This window comes from Struthio camelus, chromosome 4 (genome assembly GCF_040807025.1).
Source record: "Struthio camelus isolate bStrCam1 chromosome 4, bStrCam1.hap1, whole genome shotgun sequence".
Lineage (NCBI taxonomy): Eukaryota > Metazoa > Chordata > Aves > Struthioniformes > Struthionidae > Struthio > Struthio camelus.
The window spans coordinates 34,162,935-34,183,782 of record NC_090945.1 but is presented as its reverse complement, the minus strand read 5'-3'; the positions used below and the strand labels follow the sequence as shown (position 1 = coordinate 34,183,782).

Here is a 20,848-nt window from a genome sequence, read left to right as displayed (position 1 = left end):
ACCTGTCAGAGAGAACTTCTGTTCTACATGCTCACTCTCATTCATTCATCCAGTTAGATCCTACGGCATGATACAGTATAGCCTAAGATGTCCTAAAATCTGTAATGCAATATGTTTTTTTTTTCCCCCTTCTTCTGAAAGCAGAAACATGATAGATGATGTAGTTCCAATGCTACTTGATTTTTTCAAACCAAAACCCTAGGTCAAACTCAAAGGTAGCATGTGGACAAGTGCAAATATGTTCCCTTTGGTGAAAAGGACTGTTTCACCTGTAGTGAATTTAGCATTTTAAATCTCTACAACTTTACACTGGTGTCCGAAATATAACAAAGATGTAAATATATTGAATACTATGTAACCCATTTTCTTAAGTCCCTTTATTACAAATTAAAGATTGTTTTCACTATAAAATGGTCTGTTAGAAATGTTAATTCATTAATTGGTTTTCTGTGTGGTAACCAGGTGTGAGCACTTTGAGTGATCCAGTGACAAATTCCTAGCAAGGCAGGCAAAGACTGGTACTTGGAGCACAGGGAGAAATGGCTTCTAGTCCAGTGTCCTATCTTTTGATGCAAGATTCTATCCAAGTCGTTGACCCCTTACTGCTCTAAACCACAGACGGTGATGGCTTTGAGCATGATAACTCAAGATAAAGATTTAAAAAAAAATTTTTTTTCAGGACTCTCCCCTTAAGGAAGCAAGCATTCAGATATGGTACCCAGTTCTCACTTGTATTGAATATGCTAAGACTTGTCTCCTCTTATGAAGTCAGGGTATAAAGATAAAGGCGTGTTAAACTTTGCAGAGTTGAGATCTCGGTGAGTAGTGGCTCTCGCTGCATCAAACACTTGAAATAACTCAAATGAGAATCAACCATAAGTGGAATTACTCCTCTCCCAGATTTGAGATATATAATATGAACGGTCTTAGGAAATGTGTTTTTATAATGTGAGTGTCTCCCACTGCTTCAGATCTGAAACACAAGTGTTAAGATTCTCAAATCTTTTGAGGTCTTAACATATAGCCAGAAGTATTTAAGCGTAAACCCTGTGAGGACTGAATTTTGATTTGCTAACCTGTTACTTGCCTAATGCTTGCTAGCATTGGGATTTTGACCATAGCTGACCAGGGTATCTCATCTGCATAAGGTAGAATTTTTATTTTTAATGGACCCAGATGCACTTTCAGTTATCAAAAGGATGTTAAGTGAAAATAGCAATCATATGCTCAGTCTAGCAAAGCAGTGTTTGACTGACACTCATACCCAGGAATTAAGATCTAATTACTTTGGGGAGGGCAGGGGAGATGGCCAATTTGCTCGTCACTGCATCTCATGCTGCCATTCACAAATGAAACAGGTGCATTAAAAAAGTAGATGTAGTTATGCACTGAGCAAAATAGGTATATTCATGAAGTTAATTTAGAAAATGTTCTAATAACTTATTTTTACGTTTTCATTTTTCAGATTCATTCACGTTTTCTAATTTGAATGCCAGCAAGAGTCGCTTCCCTCCAACTAGTGTATCCAAGCTCAAACCAAGACAGTGCTTCCTCTCGCCTCATTTCAAAAGAGACGCAAGCTACAAAAAGATGGACTGATGCTTGGACCTGCCTATTCTCTCAATTTTGAAAGCTCAAAACCAAGCTAGATGGAAAAGACTGTTCCAGCCCACTGATGAGGGGTTCAGACAGTAAGGTGAGTGGAGACTTCCAACCATTGGTGAAATCAGTGGTATTTTGAACTTGGCAACAAATTTCAAGGTAAGCCAAAAGATGAGTCTATTGTTGTATCTCTGTATATTTCTATACCCAGGTAGACAGACACTTGTCTAAGGCTTTGCTTATAACTGTTAGGTATAAGAAAATAACTGCACCATCAGAAAGAGTTTTCAAAGGATTTATTGTCTGTTTTACAAGGGATCACACATCCACTTATGTAGTAAATAGATATTTATTCTACCATCTTTTGGGGTGCAAGTCTATGCCTGTGTATTTGTGTGACTCTGAAAAAGGATCATTGTGCGACAAAGGGTTATAGCCATACTATAAATCCAGTTCTGTAAAAGATCTGTCTGGTCCTTTGGGCTGCAGGTCATCGTAATCTGCTCTGAAATCTTAATTCCAAACACATCAGCGTTGCCCTAGTGGATTGACAGAGGTTGCCTCTACCTACTCAGCTCCTAAAGGTTAATGTATGTGCATCAGTGCTTGTGCGTTCAAAGCTAAACTTAGCTGTGTGATTTAAAAAAAAAAAATCTTGATTCATATGGGAACACTGGCAAGGAGCTCCTTAACATCACTTTTTCTTTAAATGCAATTTGTCAGAAGAAAGCTTAGAAGAGTGTCTTAGTTTCTTTAATGAAGCAAGTGGAAATGTTCCCCACCCCCCAATTTAATGAACCTTTTAAACAAGTATTGTATTTGTTTTGCATTGTTTAAAAAATGACCCTGACTTAGACGTTTGAGGACCTAGCTATGTATGTTGTGCTGCACCAAGTTTTGAACACATTTTTGATTGCACCACGCTGCTGCAACTCTGGAGTAGCATGGCCATAAATCAAGACCCCTAGAATCTTTCACTGATATCTATCGTTCATGCTGTATACACTATATAACCTCTACTGTTAGTCATAAAACTTTAATATTGGAATACAGTTATTTTTATCTAACATAAGACTGTAGGAAGAAGACTACTCCAGCTTACATTTGTGAGACACAAAGGAGCTGCTTGAGCAAGTGAAACTTCTTGTTTAACAGTTCTTTGAACATGATTCTAAACATCTTGTATAACTAGTGTATTGATACAAAGCTCACCAAGGTCAACTGAAAGGTGATTGTAGAACTTAGAGGGCTTTGAATTGTCCAAAGAGCTGGAAAAACAAACGTTTCTTTCCAGCAGATATGTGTTTTTGAGAGCCTTCCTACTGATTTTAACAAGACTACTGGTATGTAATATGAGGACCTATGTGTAAACGCTTAGGACTGGGACTGGGCTTCAGTGATATAAGGAAGACAAAATAATTGAAAAGCCGGTGAAAAAAGAGGAGAAAACTGTCTTGTGCTGTGAACAAACTTAAGTATGAGCACGGCAATGAGAACCATTCCGTGCCGTTTGAATTTAGTCTTTCAATGCTCTATAATATCACTTTCCATAACTTCATAATATGTAGTCTGCTGTTCCTCTAAATTCATCTAATAGCGTACGTTCACATTTGTGATATATAATACTACTATCTTTTGCAGCTTTTGTGAGGACGTGGGTTGAGCATAAATATATGGGAAAACAAAATTCCTCACTCTTGTCTCACTTAGAAAAAATTGTAACTGAGCAGATTTCTGATTCCGTTTATTTTAATGCAGGAAAAATTATCTTGCCTTCCAAATTACTTAGATGCTGCGCTTTTCCTTAATATCAGTAGAAAACTTAAAGGAAACAGCATGCAATGTGTGGGCTTTACACAGTCATCATATACTGGCACTGTTCCTTATTATGGCACAAGTACCTAGGCTTTGTTCAGTGTGAAAGAAAATGTAGATTTTGTGAACTTTGCGTGTTTTAGTGTGTATATACGTGTACACGCAACTTTCAGTGGACAATGTCTGTTCCCAGTTACAGTTCTACCAAAGAACAGTTTGGTGCAATGTTTTTACCTCTGTCAAGAATAGAAAAATCCTTTCTACCCGTAAATGATTATTCAGCAACATCTTTATTACTGACCAGTGCAGGTATATTTGCAAGAAATATCCTCTTGGCTTGAGAAAATAAGGTGTATGTATTTAGGTCCCTGAAAGGACAATAAAAATTGATTAGTGTCAGCTGCACCAGCGTCTCAGTCCTCACTCCAGAGGAGTGTATAGAGCTGCAGTCTATCTAGGTGCGAGTGAATGTTTCTATAAGATAGAGTCTGCACATTAAAAAAAAAAAAAAGAAAAGAAAAAAAAGAAGTCGTTGATAAAATAATAGATGACTGTATAAACCCTGTGCTAAAACAAAGAAATATATATTCGGTCTCTCTATGCATCCTTTTCATCGTGTAAGGAAACTGGAACACTTCCTTTTAAGTATATGCTGATATTAGTCACAGTACCAGAACAGGAAGGAATTGAGCAAACCACTTGAGAGTGAAGAGTCCAATAGTGTTTCCTTGAAGTTAAGAGTGGGCCAGCACTTGATTTTTACATAGAATGGGACAAAGAGAATTGCTGATATTTTCTCAGTAACTTGAAAAAATTATAAATGGTAACTTGAGCTTAAAGTTGTTGACTCCAAAGTAAAGCACGTGCCAAGGTTGGAGGAAACTTGTGCTGTCCGAATTAAGAGATGAAATTATTTGTAGCTTCTTCAGAGCACGAATGGATGGATCATCGCCGGCTACGAAAGTCTGCGACTTACTCCTCCACGCGCCGCGTGCCCTTCCCCCACGAGGGGAGCAGTGTGTGGGGGGGGTGTTCAGCTGGGTAATTACCGGGGACCTCGTTCCGGCGGAGCCGGGGCGGCGGGGCTCGCTGCGCCCTGCGCGGCCCGGCGGCGGCCGCCTCTCGCCTCTCCCTCCGTCGCCCCCGCCCCTCCTTGCTTCTCCTTACCCAGCCGTTCCCGGCGCAGCGCCTGCTCTGCCTCCCCTTACGCTCACGCTCGGGCTCGCTGCTGCTCCCCGCAGCTCTTGCGTGCTTTTTGGCTGTGGCGCGGCGGCCCCGCGTCCCCCGGGCTGTGGCTGCCCGAGGAGGGGGCCCGGGGGGGGGGGCAGACTTGCTGCTCCCTTGCGCCCCCCCCCCCCGACTGCAGCACGGCCGGCTGCTTGCTCGAGGGGCTCGGGCTTTTAAAAGCTCCCCCTCCCCCTTAGTGCCCTCCCGGACGCGCTAAGTCTACGGGCACCGGCACTAGCCCCCAAAGACCCCCCCCCCGGGGGCGGGGGCGGCTCCGCCGGGGGCGGCTCTCCGGGCCAGCGTGGGCTGTGCCGGGAGCTTCGGGGCGGCGCCCCCCCCTCCCCTCCCCCGGCCTGCCCCTAATAGCGCGGCGGCGCCGGGCCCGGGCCGCGCAGAGTGCGCGGTGCCCGCAGCAGCCAGGCCATGGCCGGGGGGGCCCGGGCGCTGCTGGCCGCCGCGCTGTTGGGCCTCTTGGCTGCGCGGGGGGCGGCGGAGCCCCCGGCCGAGCCCAGCGCCTCCGGCATCCTGGTGGCCAACCGCGGGCTGCGCGTCCCCTTCGGCCGCTCCGTCTGGCTGGACCCGGCGGCGGACCTGGTGCTGCGGGTGCAGCCGGGGGACCGGTGCACGGTGACGGTGCTGGAGAGCGGGCCGGGGCCGCACCGCCCCGGCGCCCTGGCCCCCCCGCGCTTCCCCTGCGCCTTCGCCCGCGGGCAGGTCACCTACACCCACTTCGGCGCCCGCAGTCCCGGCCGGCACCGCCTGCGCCTCCAGCTCCGCTACGACTCGCCCCGCCGGACCCTGGTCGCGCCCTTCACGCTGGAGGTGGAGGTGCTCTTCCAGCAGCTGCGCCTGCTCAGCCGCAACCTGCCCCTGCCCGTGGAGAAGCTGCGGGGGCTCAGCGCCCCCCTGGATGACAAGGTCCTGGGCTTTCCCGAGGGTGAGCCCGGCCAGCGCTGCCGCCTCACCCTGCTGCCCGCCGCGGCCACCGGCGCCGGCCCCCTGCCCGCCTACGGGCGGCTGCTGGACGCCGAGGGGCGGCCAGTGCCCGCCGGCTACAGCGGGGACTGCCTCGCCGTGCTGCAAGCGGGGATCCGCTACCAGCACACGGCGGCCACCGCCTCCCCCAGCCGGGACTGCATCCCTGCGCGGGTGTCCGTGCTGCGTGCTGCCGGCCCCGAGGAGTGGGAGTACTTCCAGGTGCTGGTGCGGATCCGTGAAGGGGCTGACAACACGCCACCCAAGCCCAGCTTCCTGGCACTGCTCATGATGGAAGTGGACCAGTTCACGCTCACTGCCCTCACCCTGGACATGCTGGCTGCTGAGGATCTGGAGACACCTCTGGACCTCCTGCTCTTCAATCTCACCTCGCCCTGGCCCAGGGACCCACGGCAGCGAGGCTACCTGCTCAGCACTGATGACCCTGGCCGGCCCCTTGCTGCCTTCTCACAGAGGGAGGTGAGGGAGCTGAAGATTGCTTACCAGCCCCCTACACTGGACTCGGACTGGGAGCGACTTTTTCAGGTGGAAATGGAGGTGCTGGACTCTGATGGTGCCTCCTCAGAGCCCTTTGCTTTTGTGATCCTGGTGAAGCCCATGAACACACTGGCTCCTGTGGCCATTTTCAGCTATGTGGCTGGCCTTCAGATGATGCTCTTTGAGGGCCAGTCACGGCCCCTGTCTGGCAACCTGGAGATCAGTGATGAGGACAACCTGAAAGAAGTGAAGGTCTGGGTTACACAAGGCCTGCGACACGGTGAGCTCAAGGTACTTGGCGTACCACCGAGCCGCAAGTACTTTACTGCCGCAGAGCTGGAAGCAGGGCAGGTGATTTACCAGCATGATGGCAGCGAGCACAGTTACAGCGACAACATTGTATTCCGCATGGTGGACGGGCAGCACCAGGTTGAATTTCTGTACCCCATCACTATTGCTCCTGATGACGATCAGCCGCCGCTGCTGAATGCAAACACTGGGTTGGTGCTGAGTGAGCACCAGACTGTCCAAATCTCACCTTTTGTCCTCAGTGCCACAGACATTGACTCTGACGATCCTTCAATCCAATTTGTCCTGGTTGGGGACTCAGTAGTGTCCCCGCTACACTCTCACCACTTTGGTGAGCTGCTGCTGCGTCAGGCAGAGCCGCCAGCATCTTACGAGAGCAAAGAAAGCAGAATAGGGCTGGATGGTGAGTCCTCTGCCTTCCCCTGGCACTTTGTGGAGGATGAAGGTATGTATGAGAGGGTGGTGAGTGAGTGGCTGCAGCAAGACATCCTCGATGGGAGGCTGTTCTTCAGGCATACAGGAGCTCACAGCACCAGCCCAGCGATGGGCCGTGTTGTGTTCCGTCTGCAGGACAACAACGACCCCCCTAACCAGTCTGGGGAGCACGTGCTCACTGTCAAAGTGCAACCAGAAGACAATCTGCCACCTGTGCTGTACCCAGGTACTAGCCTGCAGATGACAGTGCAAGAATACCAGCTGACTCCCTTTAAGAAGCGCTATTTACGGTACACTGACTTGGACACTGATGACAGGGATTTGAAGTACACTTTGCTGACCCCCCCAACTGACACAGATGAGAACCACTCTGTGGTCACTGGGAGGATTGTGTTGGCTGAGAGCCCTGAGACATCCATTACATGTTTCACCCAGGCCCAAGTCAACCATCACAAGGTGGCGTATCGACCTCCAGATCAGGAGCTGGGGATCACACCACGAGTGATTCAATTCACATTCCTTGTAGAGGACTCCGCTGGCAATTCTCTACCAGGTACTTTTACCCTGTTCCTGCAGCCAGTGGATAACCAGCCACCTCAGATTACCAATACAGGCTTCACTGTGCTTGAGGGAAACAGTTTCCTTCTCACCAGCAATCAACTGGATGCCACTGATGAGGACACAGATGCAGACCGGATTGTCTTCACTGTAGCTCAACCTCCAGCGCACGGCCATCTGCGTTATCTAGAGGAGGGTCTGATGGTGCAAGGAGAATCTTTCCTGCTAGACGATATCGCTGGCAGGCGCATCTCCTACAAGCACAGTGGCGATGAGTTCACCAGTGATTCTTATCAGCTGGAAGTGAGTGATGGAGTCCATCATGTGCCAATTACAGTCAAGATTGCTGTGCAGCCTGTGGATGATGAAAGCCCTAGCATCACTCTCGCTGGTGGTCATAGGCAGGCAGGAGCATCTCTTGATGTCTTGGAAAATGGTGTTGCTGAGATTACCACATCGCTTATCCAAGGTACAGATGAGGATACAGATGACTTGGTGCTGACCTTCATTGTGCAGGATCCCCCCAAGCTGGGTGACATCCTTGTGGATGGAGTGCAATCAGAGAAGTTTACCCAGCATGACCTCATCAGTGGAGTAGTAGCCTATGCTCACACCAGTGGAGAGATTGGCTTGAAGAAGAGGTATGATTCCTTCAATCTCACCATCTCTGATCTCTCCAGTGAGTGGGTTGTGGGAGGCAGCACAGTACAAGGGGTGCGCGTGGCTGTCACTGTATTGCCTGTGGACAGCATTGCACCTGAAGTGATGGTGGGGGCAGAGCCATTCAGTGTTCTCGAGGGAGGGAAGAGTACTCTAACTCTGGATCAGCTGGATGCAGAGGATGTAGATACTCCCAGAGATGACATCTTGTGCATTATCACTGTTCAGTCCACTTCAGGGTATTTGGAGAACGTCTCTCCAGCCCCAGGGTCCGAGAAGTCTAGAGCTGGTACTGCCATCAGTGCCTTTTCCATCAAAGATGTTCGGCATGGTCACATCAATTACGTGCAGAGCATTCACAAAGGTATGGAGCCTGTGGAGGACAGATTCACTTTCCAGTGCTCTGATGGCATTAACTTCTCCCCTCCTAACTTCTTTCCCATCATCATCATCCCCACCAACGACGAAAAGCCAAAGCTGTTTGTGCGTGAATTCATGGTGCTTGAGGGGATGAGCCTGGTAATTGACACCCTCATCCTCAACGGAGCCGATGCAGACCTTCCTCCGGATGAACTGCACTTTGTTATTGCTGTCCCTCCTAAGCATGGGCAGTTTGTGCAGCAGCTGTCCACAGGCACTCTACCTGTTCACAGCTTCACCCTGGAAGAGATCCAGGAGGCTTCCAGCATTGTGTATGAACACAATGACTCGGAGACAAAAGAAGATAGCTTTCAAATTCAGCTGAGCGATGGACAGCACATGGTGGAGCAGAAAGTATTGATTACGGTGATCCTGGTAGATGATGAGACCCCCCGGTTGGCAATCAACAACGGGCTGGAAGTAGAGATTGGCAAGTCCAAGGTCATCTCTAGCCAGGACCTTAAAGCCACAGACATAGATTCAGAGGACAAGAACCTTGCCTACATCATCCGTTTGGCACCCGGGCAGGGTTTATTACAGCACCTGAACAGACAGGGCCAAGTGCTGTGCAACATTACACAAGGCATGAATTTCACCCAGGATGATTTAGACCAGGGTTTTATCCGTTATATTCACACTGGCCTACATGGAGTCCGTGATCTGATGAAATTTGATGTCACTGATGGTATTAACCCCTTGGTAGACAGATGCTTCTATATTACCATCAGTAGCATTGATAGAGTCTTCCCTGAGGTGATCAACAAGGGGGTAACTCTGAAAGAAGGTGGAAAGGTGACGCTCACAACTGACCTGCTCAGCACAAGTGATGTTAACAGTCCTGATGAGAACTTGCGCTTCAGTGTCACCCGGTCCCCTACCCGGGGCCGTTTAGAGAACTCAGACAGTCCTGGGATACCTGTTGTTTCCTTTACTCAACTCCAACTTGCTGGCAACAAGATTTACTACATTCATACTGCAGAGGATGAGGTGAAGATGGACAGTTTTGAATTTGAAGTGACAGATGGATATAACCCAGTCTTTCGCACCTTCAGAGTCGCCATTACAAATGTGGACAATAAAAAGCCAATTCTTACTATTGGTGACCTTGTAGTTGAGGAAGGGAAGACCAGACTGATCACCCCTTTTGAGCTGACTGTGGAAGATGGGGATACACCTGACTATTTACTCCTTTTCACAGTCACTCAGGTTCCTGTGCACGGCCAGATTTTGTACAACAACAGCTACCCAGTAACCAACTTCACCAAACAAGACTTGAATGAGAATCTTATCAGCTATAGACATGATGGTACGGAAAGCAGCCAGGATAGCTTCTCCTTCTCTGTGACTGATGGGACCCACACAAACTTTTATGTTTTCCCTGACACCGGCATGGAGACCCATCAACCCCAGATACTGAGGATCCAGATCAGTTCACTGGACAATGGGGTGCCACAGTTAGTGGTAAACAAGGGTGCTTCCACTCTGAGAAGGCTTCCAGCTGGGCAGCTGGGCTTCCTCATCACTAGTAAGGCACTAAAGGCGGAAGATCGGGACAGTCCACACAAGCTGTTGAAATACAAAATAACGGATGGGCCAGAGCATGGCTTCATCATTAATACTGGCCTTGGAAATGAGAGCATTAGAACATTCATGCAAGGTTGGTGCTGATGATTGTATTTGCTTATAAGCATTAGGTTCAATGAACTGGTATTTTGCATTATATAATTTGGATCTCTGTTTCAGGAGATTTGGAATGCAGTGTCTTTTAAATTACAAAGTATATGCATGTGGTCAGAATTATAAACATATACATTTCAGAAATGAAGCTTTGTTTTACCTATGAAGACAGAATAGGAAAGTTCTGTGTTTTATGTGCGTGTATTAATGTTTTTCCTAGCGAGTAATAAAAGTATATTTTGCCACGTGCACAGCATGGTACTGTTCATGAGGAGACAGGCTAAAATCTGAAACAGTGATTTACAGATCTGGCCCCAATTTCTTTTCCAAGACTGAAGCTCCTGTTTGCCTTCCTGGAAATTAACCCAGGATCAAAAATCACTGTTGTTTTCTAAGTAAATTGCTTGGAAAGGCGCTTGACATTTCTGTGCTTCACTGGATCTGGCATTAAAAAGGTGAGTGGGGGAAGCTCAGTAGCTTTGGTTCATTATGGGTGATCTCATTCCACGGAGAAAGCTCTGTACCTAGGGAGGCCTTCTTTGGATCTGCTCCACCCAATCTGTGCTGAGAGGAGAGGCTCAAAGGATGGTGGGGTGCAATGACAGCAGTAGGACTCTTCATAAATCATCCTGTGCTCCAGCAGATCTCAGGGAGTTTATTGGGTTCAGGAGTGTCATTCACTGTCCAGAATAGTACGATGAAAGCTTTCTCAAAGAAACTTCCAGTAGGGCCTTTGCCTCCCCAAGTGTGCAAGAAGGACAACATCTACCAAATTTCTCATTAGACACTATAACAGGAATAGAGCTCTCCATTGTTTTTATGTGCTCAGGTATGTTATCTTTCTTTTGCAAGGGAAAACAGTTTAGGAAGAGAGAAAGCCTTTATCTCCATTTTATGAATTTATCTGTAACTTTCAGACAGGTCTATAGGTTTAAGAGTACGATAACACAGATTTGTACTTAAAAGTTTGCAGTTCATCTCCTGCACTCTAGTGTTGTGAAAATCATTTGAAGTTCATTCAAGAAATGTTTCATATATTTTTCAGTTGACAAGAAGTACCCAAATTAGTCATGCAAGAACAAGGGCAATTAGTAACTCCAGGGGAGTAAGTCTGCTAATACATCAATATTAGCTCTAGAAAAGCTTAATGCTGAATAGACTATAAAGGGCATTTAGAGATCTCCAGAACGTGTGTACCAAGTGAAACTGTTGTTTGTGTAACTATAAGTAGAAGCAAAAGCAGAAGACTTCTAGGGCACAGGGGAGGATATCTGCAACTTTAAGGTAAATGGAAATATACTGATGATTTCCTCCTATTCCCTGGGAATTTCAAATCAAAGTTATATTGACTTTTACACTTATTTGCGATTAAGAAGAAAAACTTGCTGTGTTCCCATATTTACACTGATACACCTGCAACATTTTCGTGTGTCATAGCAAAGCTTAAAAAGATTGATTAAAGTTAAACTGATTTTTAAAAGTGGGCAAATATTTATTCCCAGTAGATACAATTTAGCTATAGCAAACTAATTCTTCCTAATGTGCTGAGACAAAAAAAATATGAATTTAATATTTAAAATTAAATATTTAAGGTAAAACTATATCTCACTGTCTTTTTGCCCTGGTTCTTTGAGTTAGTAATTAAATTCATATTGTGTTGCTGAGTACAGACCAACATAAACAGTGCTGCCACAGTACACAAGTTTAGCTGCTGATGCAGTTTTCCAACAAGTTATCCAAGTTATTAGTAAGTAATCAAATACTAAAGTTAGAACGGATTAAGTTCTATATTATGCCGTATAATGCCATGATGATTCATTTTAAATATTCCCTTCTTAGCTGATATTGATGAAATGAGGATCAGCTACATCCTAAAAGAAGGTGATAATGCTACCAGTGACATCTTCTGTTTCTCCATTGAAGACAGTGGTAAGATTAAGATGCTTATGTATACATATTTTAGATTTGCACCATCTGGGAGATTATTCACATTAAATAAACAAGTCATCCGTTATTTCTTTGTAAGTAACATCTAAAACTGCCATGACAGCAGTTCATAGCAAATCAGAATATTTTATTCATGTCAATGTATAATGTCCCAATTAATGAAAGCTGCAATAGCAAACTATGACCACTTACCGGTATGTACTGTTCATCACTGTATTGCTAATTGTAGTCACAGTCCGGGTCACCAATTGCTGAAGTTTGTCACGATACTATGTTTGTTCAGTGGCCTTTGTGGAAGAGTGTTGCCAGTGGTAGTCAATCCCTCAAGGTCAGCTGTGCATGTTAAAAAAACTTCAGCCTTGCAACATGAAGCACTGATGGTTTTGAAATCGAAGCCAATATTCATACTGACCCTGATTAAATAAGGAGAGTTCAGTTTCCCTAGATCATGGCTAAAAGCTTGATGCAGTGGTAAGATAGGCTGGTTAAGTCCACTTTTGCTGAAGCACATCTTTATTTTGCATAGGTTGTCATTGTTCCAGGCTTCAGTGGGCTAGTAACTACTTATGTCAGTGGACAAATGTGGATGCTGCATTGTTTTGCATGTTCACGTTTTCAGTGTTATCACTCTGGCTTTGTTCACTTGATGACTCTTATTTGAAAATCAGTTTGTTCTGTTTGTGTATTGTTTCTCATAGAGGCTGCAATATTTTCCCAATCATCCTCATGAGGAATTCACAGTAAATTTAATGCAAAATTGTACAGAAGTTTCTCTTAATTAAGGAGAGATAGGAAGATATGTAGAATACATTTTCAATTCAGTTGGAACATCTGTAAGAATCTGCCTTCACAATAAGCACTGTCAACTTCCTGACTAGTTTAATGTAATTATTCCAAAGCTCTGAGTGCATGGAAGGTATTAGAATAGCATTTTAACATAGCATTTAGCTAAAAGTTAAATTTGTGCCCTTCGAGTATCTCCTAACAGGCCTCAAAAGCATGTCTAGAACACCATTAAAATACTTTCTTCAAAGCGGGCAGACTCGAAACAAATTCTCATTGGTAGTAGAGGATAGTCACTGAATAAGTACTCGTTTGAGTTCACTAAGGCTTCCTATTCTAACTTGCAAATTGTGTATCTTGGGCTTTTAAAAAGCAGTTACTATATTCCATCTATAATTAGTCTGTCCCTGTTCTCATAGCAATATAAATCATTATAGTTTAGAGAGCTAAACTGCTTTTAACCTACAAGCCCATCGTTTTCTTCCAGAGGTAAGAAAGGCACAGGCAAAACATGCTACCTCCAGACAGCAAGCAGCAATGAGCAGCTAGAAATTTTGGTTTAGGGGTCATAGAAGTGCTGCTTAGTTAGGGGAGGATATGTGCTGCTCTTGGCTCTTCCATATTGTATCGTGGTTCTTTCTTCCATCACTGGCTTTCTTGAATACCTGCATAAGTTTCCTGAGAGAGAGTTGCTTTTGAATACAACAGAGGTACTTCAGTATTCCTAGATTTACTTAGATCCTACAGCTGGAGTTTTTTCATGGCTATCAGAGTAGTGTAACCTGTTTATTATTGTACAGAGAATTTAAACTAACTGTACTCTGTAAAGATGCGTTAAATATATTTGCTATGAACCTATCCAACCACAGGTGAGTATATGCCTGAGAAATGAGCATTCTGTTAGGCATTAATAAGTGTGTAGTGCTCAGATTAGCTGAGATACTCTGATTAGCTGAGAAGATCCCATCTGTTTTATGACTTGGAGATGAATATGTGAGGCTTGGATGTCACTTCTAATACTTTCTTCATCCAATTTCTAGTGCAGCATTTAAAATCTTCAGGCAGCACACTAAGGGTATTTGTTGGAAAAACAATGAAATGCAACTGTTGTTCATTTTCATTTGTTCAGAAATAATTGAACACTTGGAACAGGTCATTTGTTATTGACACTTTGCTCATACATGAAAGATTACATAGCTTAAGGGAAATTAAAAACATTTTCAGCCTCAGCCCTGGTTCATGGGAATCCTGTCAGGGGCAAGTTTCTCATGCTTACAAACAAAGATGGAATAGTAGGCAGCTGGAAATGCACACTATCCATATTTGAAGGAAATTATTTCCTTTCTAGTTAAGATTTGGGTAAGCAAATCATTTTGTTCAGCTATAGTTATACTGGGCTTCAGGAAACTGGAAGATCTCTGTTTCATAGTCAAAGAATGTACCAAGCCATCCCCTCATGGCTGGCACTTTATATCCTTGGCAGCTTTACAGCTGGAAAGATCTTCTCTTTTAGGAGCCAACAGAGTAATTGGGAGACAAAGCTATGACAGACTGCGAATGGCTTTGGTTTGTGGTTCCTCTGGTTATGCTGAAAGGAAAAGGTTGAACATCGGCCAGCTGAGGGGCATCGAAAAAACAAGCTAGATATCACAAGCCAATTATTTTCTAGCTCTTTTTGTGGTGCTGTGCAGTTGATGCAGTTAAAATCAAATAGGGCTATTCATTAGAGAAAGATTGGAGATACGTTCCTTGGCTCTTGTTGCTAACATTTCACTTGACATGCAGCAGAAGGTGCTGTGAACTGCTACCTATGTTTCTTACAGACATCTTATTTTGCTGTCAGTTGATGAATGTACAAGTCTTTGACTGACCATGGCATGACTAAGTGCAGTAACGTAATAGTGATGAGAAACAATGAAAAAAAAAATTGCATGACTAAACAGGTGGTGATTTTTATTCCTTATACACCAAGCAATACAAGGGAGTCAGTTACCAGAAGTTTTCATTAGCAGTGTTTGGGTCTTCGCTAAACAGTATGATTCTTTCAGCTAGATAATCATCTCTCTGCTGCAGATATCACAAAACAGAGTAAGAAAAGCTGTGACAAATGTGTGCAACTGTGTTTATGAATAAAAGTATTTACAGACTGTAGGGATGTTTGTATACTGATATGATTGGCACAACTGCAGGAATACATGGCTATTGTCAATTAGGAAGGTGTTCTAAGTGAGTAACATCTGGAAATTCACTTGAAACTTGTTTGGTGTGAGAAATGAGGTTGAAAAGTCAAAGCTGTCATTCCTATTATAGCCCAGGGAAATGCTTTTAAAAGAAATTTTATCTGGATTAGGCTTTTGATGTTTTTAGTGCTGAGAAGTACATTAAACATATTCTCACAGGGGCATTTACCTTCCAAAGCGGTGCCTAAAAGAAGGCATGACTGTCATAGCCATTGTATGAGGCAGGAAAAAACATCTAAAGGCCCAGCAGGAAGAAAGAACACACACTACTTTAGTGCAGTTTGTAACTGTTTAAGCAGAACTTGAGAAATAGCCTGCTATTTTCTATATTTTTATGTTCTAGCTTTGTGAGGAATCCTCTTAAAGCATTTATTTTTTTCATCCGTACAAAGGAAACTCAGACCAACGGAACCAGTAAGTGTACTGTCATTACTGCAGAAAACACATGTGAGGAGAAAACACATATGTTTTTCTCTATCTTGTTACTTCTTTTGCACAAAGAGTAAAGTTCGTTCAGACAAAAGCGTAATCCTTTAAGGTGACGGTGTACCTGTTGAATAACAGCGTTTTTCCTAGCCCGAGGGTAGGAAAGATTCCCTTAGGTTCTTTATCTGGAAAACTACTTGTTCTACTGTTTAAGAGAATTGTTGGGAAAGCTTTTAACAGTGATGCGTATGAGACAGAATGGCTGACAGTATGTTTTCAGAAAAGTAGATCTGACTTGAGAAAACTGTTCCCACCATTAAACTGAAGGTTTAGGCAGAAACTCTCTGCTCTTAACCAACTAATTATGGTGCCCACTGGCAAATCTGAATTGTGCATGTTCAGTCTTGAGCCTGCAGTTCATTTCACAGAACAAATGCCAGTAAAAATTGACCACAAATAGGTAGTTTCTTAATATTTCCTTCTAGACCTGAGTATAATATGTTAGAGTTGTTTAAAGATGCATAATGGAGCAGAGCTGGTTATTGTTGACTCTACTATGTTGGATTTAGAAAACATTCATTATTCATTTCCTCTGTGCTCTTCATGCAGAGATCAGCACTAACCAATGCCTCTGCACCTTGTTTGATGTTCAGTCATGTTTTGTATGAGTAAAACTCTGTTATTTACCTGGAGAGTTCATCTTTTTTGTTTTGTAGTTTTTAGTACACTTAACCTTTTGACATTCCTGTCATTGCTGCCCTCCAGACCTTTTTTTTCAATTATCGTTGTCAAAAGAGTGATGAGAGTTTGCTGATACTGAAAGCTACAAAAAGTTGCTGATGTGAACTTTCTGAGATGAGTTCAGGCTTCTTTCAAACACTGTGGAATGCCGTTTTCAAACTTAGCATTCCGTTTGGATAAAGGGATCCTCCTGAAATGCACTAAAGATTATTTGCAGACCATAAAATATTAAAGAAATTTCTGTTTAATGTACTTCTAGCTATTCAAAAATAGTTCTACAGCAAGAAAAATTTAGAACGTGTTTTAAAGTATTTATTTATTCTGTGCATTCTGCTCGATGTGGTCCCAGGTCCGTGGGGGGAAATTCTGCCCCTGCTAAAGCTGATGGGAGCTTTGCTGTCAATTTTAATAGGTCTGAAACGTTACTCAGAAGCCATCTCGCATGTGTTTGATTGGTGCTACTGCAAATAAATTGTAGGTGAGGGGAGAGGTGAAAGCACTGAGGAAAACCTTGGAGTATTCTGGACGTATCTGAACTTTCTACATTTTTTCCTAGCTTCTATATTTTTTTCTTAGTTTCTGCCTTTCAAAGACTTAGAATCTTCAGCTGGGAGTTTGAATCAGGGTCTTAGTTTTCTGAAGGTGTGGTGTTGGCCAAAATGGGCTGATTCAAGCTAGGTTGTAAGCTTTTTCTGGACAAAGAGTATGGCTTTGTAATTTTGAATAATCTGTCAGTGTTTTGATTGAAGCTGGTGTCTTAGAAGGTGCAAGTATACAGCAAGTAAGGCTTTACTAATTCTGTGAGTTACAGAGCATGAATTGCTCTTGTGGATTCTAATACAATCTCATAGTTAAGTCATGTGCTCACTATAGCATCTAGAAGGATTAAGACTTATCTTCTATGTGGTTTAAATAGAGTTAAGAATTTGGTCAAGTCACTAAGAATACTTATGCTTGTTAATGCATGATGTGCAAATGAAAAAAATACCTACAGGCAGAGTTACATGGTGTTTTGGTTTTTATTTCTTAATACAAACTGAAATGTGGCAATTCAAGAAGCTTGTTAGCAATCCTTGGTATAAATTTGATCATCTAAACAGGTAGAATGTAGTTGCTGACCAAAGTTAGTATCTGATGAGATTTATTAGTGTTAATGACCATGTTTATCTAACACATCAGTCTCGTTTTACAGTAAGATCTCCAGTTTTACTAATGATTTTACAAAGCAGCTTTGTATTACCATGTGCAAGTCAGTGTACTTCCTCTTGCTAAAAATTGCTCCTTTGTGAGTAGACAGTTTTTGTGCATTTTTCTCCTCTCATCCATATATCTGAAAATAGTTCGCAGGCATGTTGCCAGTATTATTTTACCACTTTCAGCCACAAAGGCTTCTCATGAGATGCACAGAATTTCCAACTCCTGAGCCATCTCCATGTAGCCTTGAATAAACTACATTTCTCCCAAAGCAAGTTAAATAGAATTTTTAAGTGTTTTACAAGTACTTTGGATTTGTAATAAATTTTGAAAATATTAGTCAGCAAAGATGTAAGAATTATTATACAGCAAAGCTTGTCAAATAACTTGCACTTCAGTAATCTTCTAAATTCAGTGGGAAAATGCTTTCTGTTTTTAGTGTGATTTTGGTTTGCTCTAATTTGCTGCTGTGCCTGACAGCACTGAATGATGCATATTACCTGTATGGACCTCAAGAATGAAAAACCATTAGGTGGAGGGGCTTTATTTTGATACTTATGTTTGCGAAGGCATTATGTTTTGGCTGAAAGGAGAGAACCCGAGCAGTTGTGGAATGAAAACACTGAAGTGTTTTTGACATGGCTTTGAATCATCCCTTCATCTAATGGTGTTTCAAGATAGATGCTCTACAGTGTTTTCAATTCCAAAACCAAATTTTTCCAATGATTGAAGTCACCCATCTGAAGATAAGGCTTGATTTATACTTTTTTTTTCCTGAGATATTGGATATTGTTTCTACTGATAGAAGATTTTTATTTTTACTACTGTGTAGCAGAGGACTTTCTAACTTCTACTGCACTTATACAATAAATGTTAAATAGGGAGAAAACATCAGAAAATATTTAGAAAAGTTAGGTGATTTCAAATAAGTTGTTTTTAAATATGTAGAAACAGCTTTTTCAGCACATGCTGGGATAACAAGGTGGTTAGTAACAGATGAGTTTGTCAAAGATTTAACTGGTTTCAAACCTAATATCCTAAAATAAAGTAACAGGCATTGTCTGGAGGGGAGGGAGCTATAAGGTAAGACTATGTCTTGCAGTACAGTTTCAAAACAAGTTTTGGGAAACCTGGTTCAGATTAGTATTACTTAAAGTACCAGCTGCAACTCTCAAAGGCGTCATAGGGATGCTCAAAGAATCATAAAAGGATAGAAGATTCCAGAAGAAAATCTTAATTAAAAGTAATTATGAAAAGGAGAAGAAAAACTGGTGTAGAAGAAGCTCAGTTCCTCAAAAGCAAAGTGAGTGGGTACTATTATCTGCCAGCAGTGATAACAATTCTTTCTTCTGTGATCTTGAAGAGACGGCTGCCAGCTAGTTAAAGAGACTTAGCTGTCTCTTTAAGGAGGAGGAAGGAGTGTAGACTGGGGAATATTGCATGATAAGCAAAAAGCTTACAAGTGGTGTGACAACCACTTGTTCAGATGAACTGGCTGTTAGGTGAGTGCAAAATCTGGTTGGAGGTCTGTACTGGGTTATGATTCTCTGTCACGTCAAAATGGAATATACCAAGCGAGAGCCTGCTGTGGCTGCTTTGGATCCAAGCTAGTTGGTACTTTTAGACAGGATTTTGGTGATGGAAAGAGAATGTGCCTGTTAAAATTAAAGCAAGCTCAGGTCAGGGAGTGCTTCAGCCCCACTGAAGAGCAGAATTAAAGGTTTGGTATTATCTTAATAAAGTAAAGAAGTGATGTTTAAATAAATCAGTAAGACAGGTGTAATGTTATAAACTGATAGTATCGATCATTAGTGCAAAAATTAAGTCATGGGAAACGACTGCCTGGACATAATGTCCTGAAAAAAAGGATCCGAGTGTTTCTCTGGGTCATAAGCACACTGTCACCTGTGTATCACCCTTTAAAAGAAAAAAAAAAAAAAAAAGGACAACCATCATACTACTAAGTGCCAATAAATTCCCTACCAGACTTCTTGGCCAAACTTTGTCTGAATTTAGGTAGATGTAGAAAATGTGGAGAAACTGTCCTGGGGGAATAAACGAGAATAATCAGAGATCTAGAAAACTTGTTCTGTAAGAAAAGGTTACGGGACTTGGAGGTGTTCAGTCTGGAGTAGAAGAGATGGGGAAAGGCTATGATATTTGGTAGTACAGATGAGAGGAGCAGAATGAAGTGTTCTCTGTGAAGTATATCACTGTGGTTAGTGAAGTTTCCTTCTGACAATAATAGACTTTTTTCTAATAGTAACAGAAATTAAACATTAGAACAAACTGTTTAAGAACCTTGTAGAATCTCTGTCTTTGAATATTTTAAAAACAGACACAAGATAAGTCGAGCTTAGCTATAACTGATTTTACCCTAGGTCAGAAAGATGTGTTTTAGCACCTTCTCATAGTCATGTCCAATCCAAGTTTCTGCTCATTTATAAGAAAAGTTTTCTCTCTCTATCTGTCTTTTTTTTTTAAGGAACTTAAATGTTTTTGATAAGGTTGTAATACTTTTATGTCTCATGGGCTGGGGTAGAGGTGATCTGCATAATGTAGGACATGCTCAGGAAGTCTGGAAGAGAATACTTAAATGACAGAGCACAAGAACATCTTAATTCACAAGTTTATCCGTATCCCTCTCCACTATGAATATGAACATTATTGACATCTTGAGGTGCTTTATGGGCCTGACTGAGGGCCAGTAATATGGGCAGGCTTGTATTCTTTCCTGTTTGGATATTTTCCTTTTCATGTTCTTCTCTCTGCCCCAGCAATGCAAGGTCTCATCATTAATCCTTAGCATTTTCCATTTTCACTGCATTCGAGGTTTTATGTCCTTCTCAACATGTGTTTCTTTCAGTCTCCTTTTTTTTCTCAACTTCCTAAAGCTGTTCTAACTGTTCTTTTCTTCCCCTACCACTCCTACTTTGCAGCCTTATCTTAGATCCCCACTTTGATTTTTTTTTCAGACGAAGGTGTCTTGGTGATTCCAAAGTTGAACCAGCTTAGAGAGTTGTTCACTCACCAGCCATGGATCTAAATAAGAAAATTCTATGTTTTGTTTGTTTTTTGATAGCTTTCTCCGCTAAAAGAAAAGTCCTGACTCTCATCTCAGGTTGATATGACTCCATTGCCTGTTTCTTTTTCTGACTACAACAGCATATGAGGCCTAGCATTTAGATTAGGTCTGGCTGTGATTGTACTGTTAAATTCAAAAATTTTTAAAAATTAAAATAGGTGCTAAAAGAGTGATTCTGGAATTTCTGCAGTGTGAATGAGATTAAAATCAGGGCTCTCTAAATCCTGACAATTCACTCACTCAGGACCTATTCAGT

General features: G+C 42.8%; 1 protein-coding gene across 1 annotated transcript in view; it reads left to right on the top strand.

Annotated features, from left to right (window-relative positions):
- The first annotated feature begins 5,067 nt into the window (after positions 1-5,067).
- Positions 5,068-20,848, top strand: part of FREM3 (FRAS1 related extracellular matrix 3) — a 64,808-nt gene continuing 49,027 nt past the window's right edge. Inside the window, exons 1-2 of the mRNA XM_068941044.1 lie at positions 5,068-10,156; positions 12,016-12,105. Of these exons, the coding sequence (XP_068797145.1) occupies positions 5,068-10,156; positions 12,016-12,105 (5,179 nt within the window). The remainder of the gene's footprint in view (positions 10,157-12,015; positions 12,106-20,848) is intronic.